Source organism: Hydra vulgaris, chromosome 01, assembly GCF_038396675.1.
Source record: "Hydra vulgaris chromosome 01, alternate assembly HydraT2T_AEP".
Taxonomy (NCBI): domain Eukaryota; kingdom Metazoa; phylum Cnidaria; class Hydrozoa; order Anthoathecata; family Hydridae; genus Hydra; species Hydra vulgaris.
The window spans coordinates 56,192,501-56,212,497 of NC_088920.1; the positions used below are offsets into that span (position 1 = coordinate 56,192,501).

The 19,997-nt window shown below is 30.5% G+C and overlaps 1 protein-coding gene across 1 annotated transcript in view; it reads right to left on the reverse strand.

Moving 5' to 3' along the window:
• Positions 1 to 11,073, reverse strand: part of LOC100197984 (DCN1-like protein 1) — a 20,795-nt gene extending 9,722 nt beyond the window's left edge. The window contains exons 1-3 of the mRNA XM_065788714.1: positions 10,881 to 11,073; positions 6,377 to 6,445; positions 3,483 to 3,696 (exon numbers count right to left, since the gene is read on the reverse strand). Of these exons, the coding sequence (XP_065644786.1) occupies positions 3,483 to 3,696; positions 6,377 to 6,388 (226 nt within the window). The 5' untranslated portion in view covers positions 6,389 to 6,445; positions 10,881 to 11,073. The remainder of the gene's footprint in view (positions 1 to 3,482; positions 3,697 to 6,376; positions 6,446 to 10,880) is intronic.
• Between the last annotated feature and the right edge of the window lie 8,924 nt (positions 11,074 to 19,997).

A 19,997-nucleotide genomic window follows, 5' to 3' on the forward strand; every position in this document is an offset into this window, starting at 1 on the left:
GCTTGTTTGCAGCTGCCAAACCGATGGGCACTTTGGCTTTATCATCATGCAAGTGAGATGTGACTGCTTTAGAACCTAAGATTTGACAAATTTTGTTTTTGCATGAGATTTATAAGTAGTATGATTACTCGGGCAAGCATGTTGATTATAAATTAAACAAGAGATGCTATGATTCTTATTGAACTCTATTTCAAAGAGTAAATATAAAAAAAAAGATGACAACAATAATAATAACAATAAAAACATAATAATAATAATAAAAATTTAACATTCTCTTTCTTAAAATGATGCATCTGAAATAGTTGTGCAAGAATTAAGCAAAAAATTAAAAAATTAGAACTGAAAAAGTTATTTTTTGTTAAAAAAAAATTTAAACTTAGAACAACTTTTTTACTGAGCTTACTGAAAGCAGCAAGCTTTTTAATGACAGTTATGATTGGAAATCACATTTGTATTTACACAATTATTAAAAATTGAAGCCAGTAATTTAAACCTTTGCAAAATTATAATTACATATATATGTTTTGGTATTAAAAACTCAAAAAAAAAAAGTTAAGTTATTAAAAGAATGGTAAGCTCTTCTATGAAGTTAACACAAGTAGTTAACTTGTATGAAATTATTACTATGAGTACTTTTGCGTAAAATAAATTCCAGGGTAGTTAACTTACACCATATATACAATTGAAACATAATTCTTTTAGGGAATATTAATTAAAAACTAGCTGTTCCTATTAATTCTTTATTTGAAATTTATTTTGAATTTTTGAATAAAAAAATTTTGAAACCAACTTTTAGTAAAGAATCTTTTCAATAGTTCAAGACTTTCATCAACTGTTTAATAATATTAGCAATTCAATAAATGATCGACAAACCAAGTAAAGAAAACTTTAAAGTAAGCAAAAAACAACACCAGAACACTTTTTTCTGTACTTTCATATTAATGATAGAACAAAAAAGATACTAGATAGATACAGATTTTACTTTAAAAATTTAATGTTCTGATCAACATCTGTCATAAAATTTACCAGAATGTTGCTTTAAAAAACATAAAAGCAGATGCAAAAAAAATTTTAATTGACAAAATACTAAAAACTAATTAAGTATAGATTAGTTTAATTATAATATTTATAACTTTTATTATTTTTTTAATTTTAATCTTTAAAATAAATTTCAAACAACTTATATTTATAAGTTTAAATTTAATTCAAATTAAATAAATGAACTTAAAAAATAATTAGAAAATAATTTTACTACCTACTTGATAATTTAACTACTTAGGTAAGTAGAAAGGTTTTTAGAACTTCAAAAAGTTGCAGTAAGAATTTATTTAATTATGAAAATTTTAAGTATTTGTTAAAACTTTTGCATTTAAAGATGGTAGAAAGTCTAAAAGATGATCCCTGCTTAGGGCATCCTCAAACCATCAATAAAGCTAAGAATATCAAACAAGTGCATGCCATTATTAAAGAAAATCCTAATGCAACGCAGATATAACTGAAACCCTGACTTTAATTAATAATTAAACAATCAATAAAATTATTTACAGGGCATAAACTTGCATCATGTAAAGATACCACACAAATTAATCAATCAAAGATGAAACAATAGGGTTGATTCATCAACAAAAATCTAACACTATTCCAAAAAAGCCTATGAAGACAATATTATGTTATTACATTAGAGGATAAGTTGTGGTTTCTTTTTTGAGACAAGTCAGAAACAAGGTGGCTAACAATAGTTGGTTTAGTGAAGCTCAAAAAAAAACTAAAAGTAGTAAAATGCAACAAGTTAAAGTCGAAAAACTTTTCTATATTTTCTTTAAAACAATGGGTGTTATTCATTTATGTTGTGTTGAAAAAACAGTATAACTAGCGAATATTATGTAAATAATTAGTAATATTAAATATGCAATTGGGAATATGTAAAATAATTAAGCAAAAGCCCATAACAAGAACTCACAACATAAATTTTTTTGTAATAATGCTTGATCCCAAGTTACTCAAACCGTCACAGATGTACTGATGTCAAAAATTTAAAAAAAAAAAAGCATAATGAAGCTACTTTAAAGTATACTCAAAGAAGAGTATAAAAAATGTTTGACAAAAGGTTTCAAAGGATGCAACTTTGTATAGATAATTATGGACATCATTTTGAACATTTGATAAAATTAAAAAAATTTTCATAAATTAAAAAAACCCTTTTTTATTTTTTTTTATTTTTTTTAATGAGCGATTCTACAAACTTTTCTACCAACCTAAGAAAAATTATTAAAAATAACTATTTACTATTGTTATTAATTATACTAATAAAATACATTTCCCCTACTCTTGAAAAATGCTTAAAAAAATAATTTTTTTTTTAAATTTTATTTTAATTTACCTCTGCAAGGCCTTGAAGGCCACTATAGTCGGAGGATTTCTTTAGCTGTGGTTACAACCCCCTCACAACTCTATAACTATGAAACAAGAACCTTGATCAACAAGACCGCTGCGCAGAGAAACAAGTCAAGCACGGTACTACCAGGAACGTGGTGAGGATCGAACTCAGAACTTCTCACTTATGAGGCAAGTGCTCTACCACAACACCACTACGGCTAGAGTTAGTGGTAGAGCATTTCATTTTTGCATCACAATTTTAAAAGGAACACAAAAAGAAGTCAAAAATCTTAAGTCTTAAGGTAGTATGGAATCCAACTTAAATAATATTTAAAGTAAGGAGTAATCAGTGTTTATGTAAGAACAAACTAAAAAATATGTTTTAAAACTATAGTTTTTTTTTTCAATAAAAAATTAACATTTTATTACCATAAACACATTACCATAGTAATTGTGTTTATCCAGTTTACAACTGAATAATTAAAAAAATAGATAAATTAGGAATGTGAATAAAAGTGAGGTTAATAAAAATTAAAAAAAAAACAATTTAGAGTGAGTAAAGATGCATCAGTAAATTTGCTGGTTGTGTTGCAATAGAAGGAATTTACATTTCTTCTATTGCAACAGAACCAGCAAATTTCAGTGGGTGTCAAATCTTTATGACAATAATCATATGAAGGTAAAACCAGACAATTTAAAAAAATTTATTGTAGAGGAATGAAAAGACACTGATTATGAAAAAACAAAAAAACAACTACGAATTCATTTGGTGCAAGCTATCATATAATAAATGGGCAGAGAAAATATTCACTACCATACATGTAGACATATTCCAGAATTGTTGAAAGAACTTTGTTGATTTCAGAATTAAAATTAAAAATATTCACTACCATACATGTAGACTTATTCCAGAATTGTTGAAAGAACTTTGTTGTTTTCAGAATTAAAAACAAAGTTATACTTAGTGATAACAAATAAAAGCTAAAAAAAATTTTTTAATGTAAATGAGGCATTTGTAAAGTATATTATTTCAAGATACCATGTTGTGAAACCTATAATGTGAAGGTTCAAGTGATTAACTGGTAGAAACAATAGCTTTCACATACCTTTATATTTTTCAAACGAAGTGTTAACTTTTTTCTTATCCACTACAGGCTTCGTTTCTTTGTGGTATCTCTCTGGATGTTGAAAATAACTATCTGTAGCAATATCCATGCGCCAATCATGTGAACTTAAACAAAATATAGCTGTTTTCTCGCCTGTATTTGTAAATGAGATAAACTGGCGAACTTTGTCCTTTTGAGCAGATTTTAGTTTATTCTAAGATATATATAAAATTAGCAAATGAATTAGAAGCAAACATTATTTAATTATAAGAATCTAAAAACACAAGCAAATATAGATTCTTAGATGATAACATATAAAAAAATAATTTTTTTGCAAAAAATTTCAGTTTCTGTCATTTCGACAAGTAAATGATAATAATATTATTAATAATAAATTAGGTACTGGAATTTTTAAAACTTGCTTTTATTTAATCCTCTGTAATTAAACATTAGTCAATAAATATTTTACTGTTTAAGTTAGGAATCAAACAAAAAAATTCAGCCTAAGAGAAAATATAATATACACATGTAATGTTGATAAGTTTAATATATAATAATTCAAAATAATTATTCAAGATAATTTAACTTTGTTATTTTATTCAAACTCCTTTTTTTAGAATACTAAAATTCATTTATTTAAAATTTATGAAACATTTATAGAGTATCTGAGAACATTTGGATAATAAAGAAATTGTCTGTAGAAAAACACAACAAGCTACTTTGATGTTTGTGCTAACTCAGATTCAGTAGGAAGATATTAACTGTGGCACCAAACAAATTAGTTAACTGTGGCACCAAACAAATTAGTTAACTGTGGCACCAAACAAATTAGTTAACTGTGGCACCAAACAAATTAGTTAACTGTGGCACCAAACAAATTAGTTAACTGTGGCACCAAACAAATTAGTTAACTGTGGCACCAAACAAATTAGTTAACTGTGGCACCAAACAAATTAGTTAACTGTAGCACCAAACAAATTAGTTAACTGTAGCACCAAACAAATTAGTTAACTGTGGCACCAAACAAATTAGTTAACTGTGACACCAAACAAATTAGTTAACTGTGGCACCAAACAAATTAGTTAACAAGAACAAATTAGTTAACAGTGGCACCAAATAGAAATCATATATTTTCAGGTATTATAAATTTATATTTAATAAATAACTGTTATATTATTAATAATTTGAATAAATTTTACTATTGTTAACAGCTGTGAAACTTTATTTATTAAATATTGAGTTAAACAACATCTAAAACAGTTAAGCAACATCTAAAACATCCAACTCATTCATTCAAGGTTTAATTACAAAAAAAAAAAAAAAAAAAAAAGAAATTTAAATAGAAACTCTTGCTTAGAGTCACTTGGATTTTTTAAACTTTCATTTTTTGTAGCATTTTTATTCACTAAAAACAAAACAAATAAACTTTGTGACTGAAGTTTAATTTAATAAATTGTCTTAATGAAACAATATAAAATATAATAAAATAGAAATTGAGAAATGAGAAGAAAAAAATAGTGTTAACACTGTAACTATCAAAAACTGTTATCAAAATCAACATCAATTTAATTTATCCATTATCTTATCAAAACTTTTACCAAGATATACAAAAATTCTGCACTAACACAAGAATGCGCAAAAATCTGTCAGAGCAAGCAGCTCATCTAGCTCTTGTTTGTTTTAGATATATTTTTCACACCCTGTGCAGTCATTTACTCTTGCTAAAGCCTGAATATGCATAGAAGTTTAGTGTACATAGCTTCACATTTGTGTGACTTTACACACTAATTTTGGACCTGAAAATGGTGTTTATTTCAGTCTAACTCAGGCTTTTAAACTGACAATGCAAGAATACTGGAGAACATATTTTTAGATATACACAGTGATAATTTACTTATGAAAATAAAGTTTGGATTTGATGGTATTGAAAACCATGCAATAATTAAAAAAAGAATGTAAACACAAACAATGTTTTTTATGATGTTTTGCTCACTTTCACTTGAAAGAGAAGCAAGTTTACCAATATGGTTGCAAAGGTCACCAAATGCTCCACTGAATCACGATGTTCTAAGTCTTCAAATGGGGAAAGAATCAAAAGAAATTCTTTAATTTTAATTAAATGTGACATTATGAGAATTGAAGCAATTTTTCAAACCCTACCTAGACTTAACTGTTTTTCAAATCAGGACTAAGTATCTTTATTGCAATGAGAAAGATTGTAAATATCCAAAGTTTACTCATTCTTCCAACCATTATTAGCATATTATAATATTAAAAAAATTTACAGATTAATATAATTTAACAGATTAAATAATTTAACCTATATATAGAAATACTACTAAAAGCAGCATGAAATTTTTTTTTTTTTTATAATATAATTTGCTATTATTATTTTGTGACATTGTAAATGGCTAATAATATTGTAGATTGTTATTCACCATTATTATTGCAGATTTTTCTTAAGGGATAAAAATATTTCCAAAACTTGTGAACAAAACATTTTTTAATATGAAAAAGCTTAAAACATGATAACTTTATAATATTAGCAGTATTATTAACATTTAATCCTAAAAATATGCCAGGAAGATAACTCCACGTTCATTGTGTAAAAGTATTGACTTTTTTGGTAAAACAATAATTATCTAAATTTTTAGTTTTTTTTGATTTTAAAAGTAAATCCATGATTCATCTAATAAATAAAATATGTTTAAATTTAGTTGAGTGAGACCCTTTATCTGTGTTTGCTTAAAATCTTAGGTGAGTATACCCTTTATCTGTACTTGCTTAAAATTAGACAAACTGGTATACCTTTTATTTATAGAAAACATGTAAAAATCAAAAACACAATATTTTAAATTTTAAGATTTATTTAAAAGTATTAAAAACGTACATACCATTTTAAACATTAAATTTTAATGCATAAAAAACGTTCTGAATAAAAGTTGACGTAGATGATTGAAATTCTGAAAGAAAAAATTACAGAGAATAGTGACAAAAAATATTTAAAAAATACAAATTCCAGCCATTCATTAACAAAAGCAATATTATTTTGCATACTATTTTTAACTTATAAGTTTCTTAATTTGATCAAAAAAATCAAAATTATAAATGAAAAAAGAAGTGAAAAAAATGTAGCGTAAAAAAAAGTTTAACGTTTTTTATTTAAGTAAAATAATTTTTATTATTTTAACCTTTAAATAAAATCTTGTGCTTCAATTGATTTTAAAATAAAAGTTGTATATAAGAACATACTATAAGCATTAGGGTGGTTCAAAAAAATGAACCATGTCAAAACCTTTATGCTCTTGCATTTTTTATGTTTCTTTTGCTCATAAAATAGGCCACAATAAGTATTTTTGGTGTAACATATATTTTAGAACTGCAAAATTTCAAGTCGAAAGTGAATGCATTCTAATAAGTGAAAATACTTTGCACTTTTTAATATTAAAATGCAATGGTAAATAAAATGTAAATATTTGATTGTTTAATTAACTAAGTAGACAATTACTTGTAATAGTCCAGTGATATTTGTATATTTGAGTTCAACCTATAGCGTTTTGTTCCAAGTTCGGTGTTCATCACAACTGCAGTAGGCCTATCACTAACAGTCAATTGACGTCTATATATATTTATTAGGCAGTGTAGCTTTCTTTGAGTTGGGAAAGCGTTTCAATGTTGTTCAACAACTTGAAACAGGTATTGTTTCTGGTCTTCTTGTTTAGTCAGTGAGAAATTGAAGGTAGTGGCTAAAGCAATGGCCCTCTCAGCGCTGTCATTGATTACTTTTAATGATTCAGGTGTGTTCTTTACAATTATGAACAATGGCAGTTCTGGCCATTTATCTACATCTTCTACAGAAAGGAGGTCTTTGCAGTCCTTCAATTTGAAGGACTGCAAAGAACAGGTGGGATCCAGGTCCAATGAAATGATTGAGAGTTTTTGTGCTGAGGTTTTCTTTTTCTATATATCTGACTGAATGATCTTCATTTCTTCCAGCTGGGTACTCTCGTAGTCGACTCACCATTTTCTGCTATGTGTTGAGTGTCACCATGTCTGAGAAGAGGCTAAGAGGTACCATTTCTTCACTCAAGTATCATAAATGACGTCCAATTGCACAGGCAACTGCCTTGGCTCCTGCATCGTTAGTTGAATGGTAGTCTGCAATGGCTCGAATGAAGTTCAGATCGTTGCTTGGAGCATTGCATGCATTTGGAGATGTGATTCAAGTCTTCACATAAATCAGTGTGACTGAACATTAGGCAAGCACTGCTTTCATGCTTTGTCAGTTTGAGTTGGTGCTGAAACAGAAAGATTTTCAAATTGTATAGCAACTTTGACACCCATCCCGCGTGATGGAATGCACCAGGAGCTCTGAAACTAACACCTCTTTGAGGATAGTGTCCCAGGAAAATCAATGTGAGTTCAAGAAGTTCTAGGTAATCCTCTCTAGGAAGACATCCTTCTTGTCCCGTTAGAGCATTCTTTGCGAAAATGACCACATCATGCTTGAGGTTGTCAAGACTGGCATTTAAATGACTATCCATACAACACTTGTAATCACCTTGGTCTATTTAAGGCCAGAATTCCTGAAAACGACTAAATAATGCTACATTTGGACCAGATGTTGGACCAAACTATTTCTTAAACACGTCTCCACATTCTATTTTAAGCACATGATGTCTACAAGCAAGCCAGAGTAGACCTTTGCATAACTTCTCCAGTAAAACACAAGGTCAATATAAATGACATGTGTTAAATGCAGTTGTGTCGAATGATATTCCAGCAATCTGCTCCGTCAGATTCCACTTTAGTAAAGTTGCAAATGTTGACTGTGCCACATGTTCTTCTGTTCCTTGTCCAATTTTGGGGATGGCAAGAAGTTTCTTAGTATGACAACCTGTTACCAGAATTGCGATACGGTCTTCTTTCTCTGGTCCACCACTGATGGCTGGAAATAGTTTACCATCGACATGGATGACCAAGGGGCCATCAGCAGCAAATGAAGCTTTCATGCTGTCAGCTTGATGGATTCGGTGCATTCTTCTGCTTTTACAAATACTACTGGTAGACAGTGGTAAGATAGTTACATCTTGGCTGCTGAAGGTTTGTGCTGCTGCTGTGAGAATAAACACAGCTTTTATGATGCTGATATTCGTACAATCCAGCACTGCTGCAACCTCGGGTGTAGAAACATGCTTAGCTGCTACTTTTGCACATTTTGGAGTCTTATTGAAGCTGGCCTGTTTTTCTCCAGATGCTTCATCTTCAGATGATTCAGTTTCAGAACTACTGAACAGACCTGCTCCAGAAGAAGCTGCAGATTCAGCAGCACTGTTCTTTCTTCCTTCTTTTTAGGCTCATTATTCTACCTCGTCGCTCTGGACGTTCTTTTGGCCTTCCTCTCATCTTTCTTGGACAAGTCGGTATCCACACCACCCATGGCATATTTCCTTTCAGACTGCTGATTGATCAAAAACAGTTTATCTTTTTCAATTGTAATCAAATTCATGCAATCATGGTGAGAAATGTCAAACAACACATTGATAGACTGCTCAAATTCTGCTTCTGCTTGGGCCATTTCCGCAACAACTCTTTTACTTTTATTGCGACAGACATTCCAGTAACCGTCTAGTAAAGACCTTAAATTTTCTAATGACATTTCCCAGTTCAGTAGTTGGTACTCTTGATTTGGCTCAAATTTCATATAGCTTCTTTTTGTGACATTTTTCATTCTTATGATGGTGAAAATAAACTCTCTAAACTCTATAAGTCATTGGCAGCCTTCAATCGTCAAATGTATCTTGTGGCTCACCAATTAAGAAAACAGTACTTACAGCAAGTGTTACAGCCATTTTTATTTTTTAACCTTTATAAAGTAAGAAAATAAACATGGATCAGTATTATTCTGTAATTTTGAAAACAATGTTTAGTACTTTACTTATATATTGAATATTTGAGAAACTTATAGTGAAATTATAAATATTAGACTAGTGTGTAATTTACATAGGATATTTAATATTTATAAAAAGTATTGTGCTATTTTTTTAAATAAATAAGTTTGTTAGAATATATTTGGAAACAATTGTTAATATTAAATAATATTATTGCATATCAATAGCAATGGATAAACTTGTAAACCCGTATTCCATACAAACTTCAGGTGCTTTGAGGCAGTACTAAACATAATAGTATCCCAAAAATATTTGACACTTTTGCTACAGTGATATAAAGGAACACAAAAAAGTATGAGCACTTGATTAGAAATAAATTTTATTTTTTGGCTATGACAAACCTAAAAAAAGATTTTATCATTAACTTTTTAACTAATTTATATGATGTTAGATTTAACTAAGATACAGCAATTTTAGAAATATTGCCTTAGACTATATAATAGGCTAATCAAATGAATACTGCATCTCAACCTTTGCATAACAAATCATTTATAAAGCTACCAATTAGTTGGTAGCTTTATAAATTTTTGGCTAAACTTAATTGAGCTCAGCACATGAAAAGTTTTATATATATTATTAATGCCTTTTTTTTTTATCTTACTAACAGTTAGGTTTTTATTATCTGTTTGCTTTGTACCAACTTTATTTATTACACCTGATGATGCTGATCACAATAGATCACCATCATTTATTAGACCTGATGCTGATCACAATAGATCAGCATCATTTATTACATCTGATGATGCTGATCTATTGTATGTATGTATGTATGTATGTATGTATGTATGTATGTATGTATGTATGTATGTATGTATGTATGTATGTATGTATGTATGTATGTATGTATGTATGTATGTATGTATGTATGTATGTATGTATGTATGTATGTATGTATGTATCTATGTATGTATGTATTTATGTATGTATGTATGTATGTATGTATGTATGTATGTATGTATGTATGTATGTATGTATGTATGTATGTATGTATGTATGTATGTATGTATGTATGTATGTATGTATGTATGTATGTATGTATGTATGTATGTATGTATGTATGTATGTATGTATGTATGTATGTATGTATGTATGTATGTATGTATGTATGTATGTATGTATGTATGTATGTATGTATGTATGTATGTATGTATGTATGTATGTATGTATGTATGTATGTATGTATGTATGTATGTATGTATGTATGTATGTATGTATGTATGTATGTATGTATGTATGTATGTATGTATGTATGTATGTATGTATGTATGTATGTATGTATGTATGTATGTATGTATGTATGTATGTATGTATGTATGTATGTATGTATGTATGTATGTATGTATGTATGTATGTATGTATGTATGTATGTATGTATGCATACAATCAAAAAAGCAAATTTCTCTTATGGAAGCGTCTGTGAATAAAAATAAAATAACATAAAATTTACCAAAAATTAGATGTATTGACGATTTGTAATTAAATGTGTACAAATAAAAGCTAATGCCAACGTTTAAACGGAACTATTAACGGAAATATAAAACGAATAATAAAACGGAAATTTATAGCATTAAATTAGAGGTTTTTTCAAACAAATCATTACACGGATACCATTTATTTTATTTTATACGCAAATGTTAAATACGGACTTTTAAATTTTTAAATGCGTTCTTGTAAAGAGATACAAAGTTCAACTTGTCAAATTGTAAATGATGTTATTGTAATTAATAATTTTTAACTACATGTCATATCAAATTAACTATTAGACGAGCCAAGGATTTAATAAATAACATTAATAAATAAAAAGGATTTAATAAAATGTGATAAGTGATAATTTTAAACCCTATGAGGAGAAATCTCAAGTGTTTGCACTACATCAATTTGGTTATATCTTTTCTGATTTACAAAAGTCATATTAGAAATGTCGTTTGTGCAGCAACCATCCTAGCTTATTTTTTATTTAAATGTTATAAAAAGGGTTTTAACGTGTTCTTGTAAAAGTCTTCACTACCTGCAATGTTAGGTATTGAAGGCGTTTACTACCAACAATGAAGGTAGTAAAGGCTATTTCAAGAACACGTTGATCGCGACTTTTAAAACACTTAAATATTAAATATGCTAAGATGTTTGCTGCACGAACAACATTTACAATATGCTTTTTGTAATTTAGAAAAGATATAAAAAACTGATGTAATGTAAACACTAGATATTCTTCTCATAGGGTTTAAAGTCATCATTTTAATTATCATAAGGTTTAAAATTATAAATTACCAGATCGGAGAGCAATATTCTAAAATAGGTCTTATGTAGGCTTTATAAGACATTTTTAAGAATATTACTCCAGGCTGGTCTTTTCCCTCAGTTTTGCTGAGGCCTAAAACCAGAATGAATTAATAAATGCATAATTAATAAATACAGCGCAGTCTTTGCTGAGTCAAAGAACGCACTAAATTAATAAATGCAGTCGAAGGAGTACAAAGGCGTTTTTCTAAAAAAATAGCTAACTTAAATAACTTTTCGTTTATTCAGGGGCAACGTTCGAAAAGGGGGGGGGGGGTTTAGTGAGAAAGTAGTGCTCTCCCCCCCCCCCTCCTCCCCACACACACACGCACACTTTTTTTCTAAAAGACCTCTTTTTTTATAAAAATTTCTGGATATAGACGGATTTTTTAAAAAATTGACAATTGTGATCCTCCACCTCGAAACCAGAAATTACGCAACGCTAAATCTAACTAATAGACAAAACAAAAAAGATCAAAAGTTTTCGCAGAGTCATTAATTAAACTAAAAATAAAAATAGCCCTTTAAGTTCAGTGGAAATCGTTTATGGACGATTGTTACTCAAAACTTGTCGTCTAAAGCAAGAGTTGATCTCATGTTACAAAATTCTAAACAATTTAGTTTGTCTTTCTGGATCAAATTTCTTTTCAATGAACAATTATATATATTCTCGAGGTCAAAAACTTAAGTTACATAAATTGAAGTATCAACTTTGGAATAACTTGCCGTCTGATGTCGCAAATTATAATTATATATATATATATATATATATATATATATATATATATATATATATATATATATATATATATATATATATATATATATATATATATATATATATATATATATATATATATATATATATATATTAAGATGGAGCTTATTTTAGCGAAAAATACTTTTTTTTTAATTTTGTTGATCCTACCCTTTTAAATTGCTTCTTTCAAGTAGAAAACACTCCCATAAAAATTTTAGCAAAAAATATTTACATTTGGGGTAGCTCAAGTGCTTTTGAAAAATTTGACAGATTAAGAATAAATAAACGATTATTTTTAATTTCTTGTTACATCACACTAATCATTAAGTGTTATAATTTTTGACAATCATTGATTAAACATAAACAAATTTAGTAAGTTTATTAATTTCACAAACTATATTTTTGAGATATTACAACTTCACGTCGTACGAGTATTGTGTAAAATACGCAATTATTGTCATGTTATGCAATATATAATTTTTGATTAAAAATATGAACTTTAAAATTAATTAGCAATAACTCTGAAGTTTAAATGTTCTACTCTTTTGCTGACTTCTTTGCCAAAGTTTGCTTTCGGCTGTCTGGGTAGGCTCGACGATGTTTTTCCACAACTTGTAGCAGAAACTGGAGCGCGGATTCATCGCGAGTGATAAACCAACTATACTCCTGGATTAGTGCAATTCCTCGTTCTGCATGATTGTTTACCACTTTCAACAATTTTACCATCTCTGTTGCTTGTTTGAAATCGTCACGTTCATTCCATAATTCAGGATCAACATTTAGAAATCCAATTGGTAATTCCATCATTGAAAAGAATTTCATAGATTTGGCAGTTATAAAATCTTCCAAACTCTTGTTTTTTAATACATCCATTGTAACACTAAGCCTTTTGGTGTGATTTTGTTCCAAATCTTCGTTCTGCATAGCACTCGCCATAGGTCGTTTTGTGGCTGAACTGACCTGATCATCAAAGAATAAAAAACCCACAAGTTCAGGCAACAAATAACATAAATGATTCGATAGCTTAATTGATGTAGCTTTCACAATTGCTGGATGGATGGTTGAGTACTTCAGCAAAGATTTCATCAACATCAAATTGCTGTATGGAGCATTTGCAGCTTGTGGGACTGTGATCCATATTTTCAGGTAGACACGAGCCTCAAATACACAAACATTGCGTAATTCCAGTTGTTCTGTCAGTGTTAATTTGAATTGATGTCTGAACATCCAGATTTTCAAACTGTAAATGCATGGCTCCGGGGCTCATAAACCAAATTCCTCTTTCAGGTATGGCACCGAGAAAGATAATGACGAGTTCTAAAAACTTCCTGTACTCATCTCTAGATTGACTTTGTTAAAGATTTTTGTTACAAAATTCGATTGTGCTCTCTCCACTAGATTAGCTACATCACTTGCCATTCCAGTTTCATATCTGTTGGTGTCCATTAATCCCCATTTCTCTTAAAACATCTTAAAGAGAAGAAACTCTGGAGCAGATGCTGTCCCCATGCATACTTGGAATATAGCTCCAATAATGAGATCCATGATATGATGTCGACATGCAAAGTACAGAAGCTCCTTACATAGCTTTTGCTCCAGAAGAATACATGCACCAGCAATTCTGACTGTGTTGGAACTTGTCGTATCAAAACACAATATAATCGATAGCTCGGATGCTATCGATTATATTCCAATCTTCAATTGTCCCAAAAACGGCAGAAGCTTGAGCCTCCCCAGTTCCAGATAACAGCTTGGCAACAGTTAAAAGTTGAGAAACACCTTTGCCAGAAATCAATACTGGCGAACAATCCACATTTTCTTTGCCAGTCAAATGAGGAATGAGTTTGCCGTCCCAATATACAACTAAAGGAATTTGAACACGAAATTCTGCTTTTAAACTTGCTGATCTCTGGGCTCGATGTTCCTGCCTTTGTTGAATGATGAGCAACTTTCAGTTGCTCATCATTCAACAAATTTGCAGTCTGTATGTACTGCATATCCTGATCCTCCATTTGTTGACGCCTGAAATCCAGTTTCCTTTTTCTTTTGGCTACCCTTTTTTCTTTCATTATCAAAGTTAGATCTAATCCGGCCATTGACCCTCGCCTTCCTTTTCTCTCGCTGTGCAAACAAGAAGTCTTTGTCTTCTTGAATGTTAATCATGCTCACAGCATTAGCATGATCCAAATCAGATAAATCATTCAATCTGGAGATAAAAGAATCCTCTCTTGCTTGCTGAGTTGCAGATATTCTTCCTTTGTTGTTTTTTTTAGCAAACGCCATTCTTCAAACGATTGTTCCAGTTTTGTATGGCAATGCCGATGTTCTCTCATTGGTATTTGAGCTTTCTGCCAAAACTTAGTAATCTCATTAACTGTAACAGACGATGATTGTTGAACAGTTTCTTTCAGGTCTATATGGTGATACAAAAACAAACCAAGAGCCATACGCAAAGATGGAAGCTTACTTCCTGTGAGTTCCACCACAGAATCTCCAAGTATATACACCTGTGTTTTAGATCTAGTTGCTACTAACATTTTTCTATATCCTAAAATAAAAAGAAATTCACATTGTTCAAAGTTAGCTTATATTGCAGAATGTATTAATTTGTTTTAAAAAAGAATTTCATTCAGATTACCCTGTGCATTACCATTTAATAAAATACCATTTAAGTTGATTTAACCAACCAATAAATTGGAAGGAATAAACTGGCCAGAAGGGCCAAAAAGAGAAAACAAGAAAAAAAGTGGATAAAGGACCACGCAGGTCGTAAGGAGAAAAGGGTTACACATATCTGGTGAAAGTAAACGCCTTTCTAAAGGGAAATTTCAATATTTGGAAAAGTTGATTCCAAGTAGTCTCTTTTTAATGTTGAGTAAAATTCTGTAAATGAATGTTCATCTTTTGAAATGTAATATTTAAATTGCTGGCACTCAAAAAAAAGTTCATTTTTATTTATGTCCTTCTTATAAATTTGTGCTAGGTTTGAACAATGGTCTTTTAGTTCAACATTGGCAATTGTTTGAATGTTTACTAGAAATCCGAAATTGTCATTGATCTTCTCATATGCTGATGTTCTTTTTTCTAAATTTGATGTTAGTGAATCAATAACAGGAAGGTATGTTTCAATTTTGAATTTATAACTTCCCTGAAATTCCAATTCTTCAGCCTCACCATCAAAGAAGGCCATACGTTGGCTTCTTTTTTTTGTTCTTTTTGAAGAATCTCTGTAGTCAGTGTTTGGAAGCAAGATTTTGGCTTTTTCCTGGTAATTCTCAAATTGACTCCTCAAATCTTTAATGAAATGCAACAATGACTTTAGAATCCGAACTGCAACATCCAGGTTTAAATTTTCTTTCTGTAAAATCTTCGATGTTTCATTAAAATGACAAAGAATATCATTCCAGAAAATTGTCAGAAAAACAATCTCAAAAGTGTTCATTTTCGTGATGAGATTTTGAGCATCATTTTGAGTTTCTTTTGACTGACTTATGTCCTTGATCAAAAATTCAAAAATTCAAGCTTTTTTAATCTCATCATAACTGTCATGCAGACAAGTCACAGCATCTGCACGTGCTGACCATCGAGTTCCAGAAAGCTGTTTGACAATTTTTTTGCCTTTGCCAACAAAAGACAGAAGCACTTGCCAACGATGAGTTGATGCAGAAAAAAAGTTGTAGAGGCATTGAACAAAGTCAAAAAAAATAATTGCTTCTAAACAACATCCAGCTGCATTGTTGCCAACCAGATTTAAAGAATGTTCAGCACAAGGAATAAACAATGCTGATTCACTTTTGTCTTTAATCCTCTTTTGTAGGCCTGAGTACTGTCCTGCCATATTTGATGCATTATCGTATGACTGCCCACGACAGTCAGATATTGAAATTTCATTTTCTTGTAAAAAATTCAAAACCACTGTTTCTAAATGTTCAGCTCCATGCCCGTGAATGGGAACAAATTGCAAAAAACGCTCAACTGGTGCCAAGTCTTTAACATATCGAACTGTAAAAGTTAATTGATCTACATGTGACAAGTCTGGAGTTGAGTCAACGCTGATTGAGTAGTATTTTGCTTTTTTTAATTCAGAAATTATTTCGCTCAAAACTTTATTTCCCATTAGGCATATAAACTCCTCACAGATATCGGCGGAGAGGTATGAAGTATTACCTTTTCCAGAATTTCCATGTTTTTTCATGTGTTCATGTAGGAATGGGTCAAACTGGCTAAGTAACTCAAGAGTTCCTAAATAATTACCATTTTGCTCTGAACCAATGGTTTCATTGTTTCCACGAAATGGCAATCCTCTTGATGACAAGAACTTTACAACTGCAACAATTTTTTTCAGCACATTTTGCCAGTACAATTGTTCGTTATGTAACTGTTTTAATAATACAGAGTCAAGCTGGCCACTTCTCTCTGCCGACTGGAGTAAGTAAGCATCTTTTTGTGATGTTCAGAACCATTCTCGTGTCCAGATATACATTTTAAGGCATTTTTCCAGTCATCAAATCCAGTTGTGGAAAAATTAGAGTGTTTGCTGGAGAAAAAGGTACAAGCAAAGCAAAAAACAGAACCTGTTGAAGGTGAGTATAATAGCCATTCACTATTGACAAATTCGCCATTGTGTAGTTCACGTCTAAAGCAAGATTTTGATAAGTACCTTTTTTGTCCGCAATTCAACCTTTCCGAATTTTTGAAGCTCCCATCATTGTTCTGGCACATGGACGGGCCATTAGAAATCCAAAATGATTGAGCTTCTTGGGATAACTGATGCCACAATGCTGGGTCAGTTTCTTGAGTAGTTTTTGTTGTTGCGTTTGGATAAGTTTTAATTTGATTTGATTCTGGCTCCTGTGCTGGTTCTGGCTCCTGTACTGGTTCTGGCACCTGTGCTGGTTCTGACTCTTGCTCTGGTTCTGGCTCCTGCTCTGGTTCTGGCTCCTGTTCTGGTTCCAGTTCCTGTTGAATTTCTAGAGTTTCATTTGGTAATAAAGCACTATCAATGCTTACAAAATTTGAAGTTGGACAAAGAAATACATCTTCGGACACAACAGGCTTTGACTTTTGTACCAAAAGAAATGATGTCAAATTAAGATATTTTGAAATGTATTCTTTTGCTTTAGCGGCTTTTTTCCTCTTTGCAGCACCACTTTGATAAGTCCGATTAAACATGTTAAATGTTTTAAGTTGATCACAGCAATTTCAAATTCAATCTAATGGGATATTTTAAGTGCTTGTATTTAACACTTCTTATCGGAAAATTTATGTTTATTTTCGGACGCATGCATGCATTTTTGCTTATCAAGAAAAAAAAAATTCCCTAGGGGGCCCCCAAACTGAAAAACTGATACTTTTCTAAAAATAATTTAAAAAAATCTTATCAAGAAAAAAATTATTCCCGAGGGGCCCCCAAACTATGATTTCTTCAGAAAATTTAGAAATATAGTTTTTTATTTATATAAATTTGAAAAAAAAATCCAGACACATTTTGGGGGCCCCTAAAAATCGGGGGCCCTAGGCTGCAGCCTACCTAGCCTATGCGTTAAGACGGCACTGTTTGGTCTTGGTTAAAGTTATTTATTCGTTGAAACATGAAGTAAATATTTATAATATAATGATAGCCGACTAAAATGATTAAGAATATTTAGTTTTATTTAGTTTTCATTTGGTATTAATGACGGTTACATTAAAAAATCTTGAAAAAAACTATTTTATTAAAAATATGGGTAAAAAACCTTCTTTAACGGTTGCAAAACGTTCTGAAATAATTACATTACATAAAGAAAGTTATTCAGCTCGTAAAATTTGCAAAACATTTAAAGTTGCCAGAAGTACAAAATACCATTAAACGATGAAAAGAAACAGGCATTTTTGAAGACAAAAAAAGATCTGGTAGACCACGGAAGACAACAAAAGCAGAAGATAATAGTATAATATTGATGAGTAAAAGAAATCGAAGACTTACGGTCCCGGAAACAACTTCAGGCTTTAATAGGAGTTATTCAAAATCTATTTCATTAACAACTACAAAACGACGTTTTAGATAAGCAGGACTTTCTGGCCGTATAGTGGTCAGAAAACCGTTGCTACGGATTGGAAATAAAAGGAAAAGGTTACAATGGGCTATAGACCACCGAAATTGGACAGAAGAAGACTGGGGAAAAGTGCTATGGACCAACGAGTCTAAATTTGAACTTTTTGGGCAAAGACGTAGAATTTACATCAGAAGAACAACAAAAGAAAAAATGATCCCAGAGTGTTTAGTGCCAACAATCAAGCATGGTGGTGGGTCTGTTATGGTATCGGGATGTTTTTCTTTAGCTGGTGTAGGTGAATTAATTAAAATTGAGGGTATTAGAACTATATAAAGGAACAAGAGAATAATGGTGTCCTCAAAAACATGATCTGGCCAGCCCAATCACCAGATTTGAACCCAACATGCAAAGAAAATGCCCAACATGCAAAGAGCACCTGTGGCAGATATTAGAAGAATCCTTTTATCAATTACACCCAATATAATAATTTAATAAATAGGATGCCACGGATCGCAAAAAAAGTGATAAAAACTCGTGGGTTATTTTTTGACGAAAAGACAGTTTAATAATAATAGTGTTGTTAGTATTTTTTTCATTCCATTTTTTTTCTTTTTTTTTTTCTTAAATAGTAACTATATGTATCTTTTATAAAATAAATATGATATTTAAATTTTTTTGAAATAATTATGGGAGTTTTAGTTAAAAGGTTAAACAAAATCCAAGTGTCCGGAAACAAGTATAGATATATGTCAATATTGCCAATATTGACATTCTTTTTTTTATGATTGACTCAAATAACTTTCAGAAAAGAAAAAAATCTTTGCAAAAAACTGCAGTGGATGAAGCCTGGAATACAAAATGTGAAGACAATCAGTGACTAAGCTTTATTTTTTTTATTCTATACTTTTATTTATTTATAGAGAAAAAAATCAAGTTTCTAGGGCTGCGTTCATCTTTACTTCGGAAAGAGGCTACGTTAATAAAAACGCTAGCAATGTCAAAAATGTGGTTTTTAGCAAACAAGTTTCCTACTCCATAATGGTTTATAGAGCGTTTGGATAAAGTCATTCTCAAAAACCTAAGGCAAAAGACCATTTGAAACTCGATTAAACAATAAGAGGCACTCTTCTTACTTTTCAAAAGTGGTAATCTTGGGATTTTATTTCCGAAAGAGCGAAGTTTTGCACTTTACCTAAAAACAATCATTAAACTAAAAGAATGTCAATAGGACAAAAGTCACAATTTTTACTTCTTTTCGAGGTATTGGTTGGCAAGTTCGCTTTTAAAATTTACAAAACAAAATCAAAGCTATAATTATCTAAGGCAAAACAGTTTTCCCAAACTCTTGAACAAAAATTTCTTAGTATCACAGAACAATAGTTGCAATTTTAAGACATAGCAATCTCTTTAATAATTTCCTCTTAAAAAACAACCAAAAATATTTACTTAGAAGTGTCAAAAATCAAAAAGAACCTTAATGGAACAGTTAAGA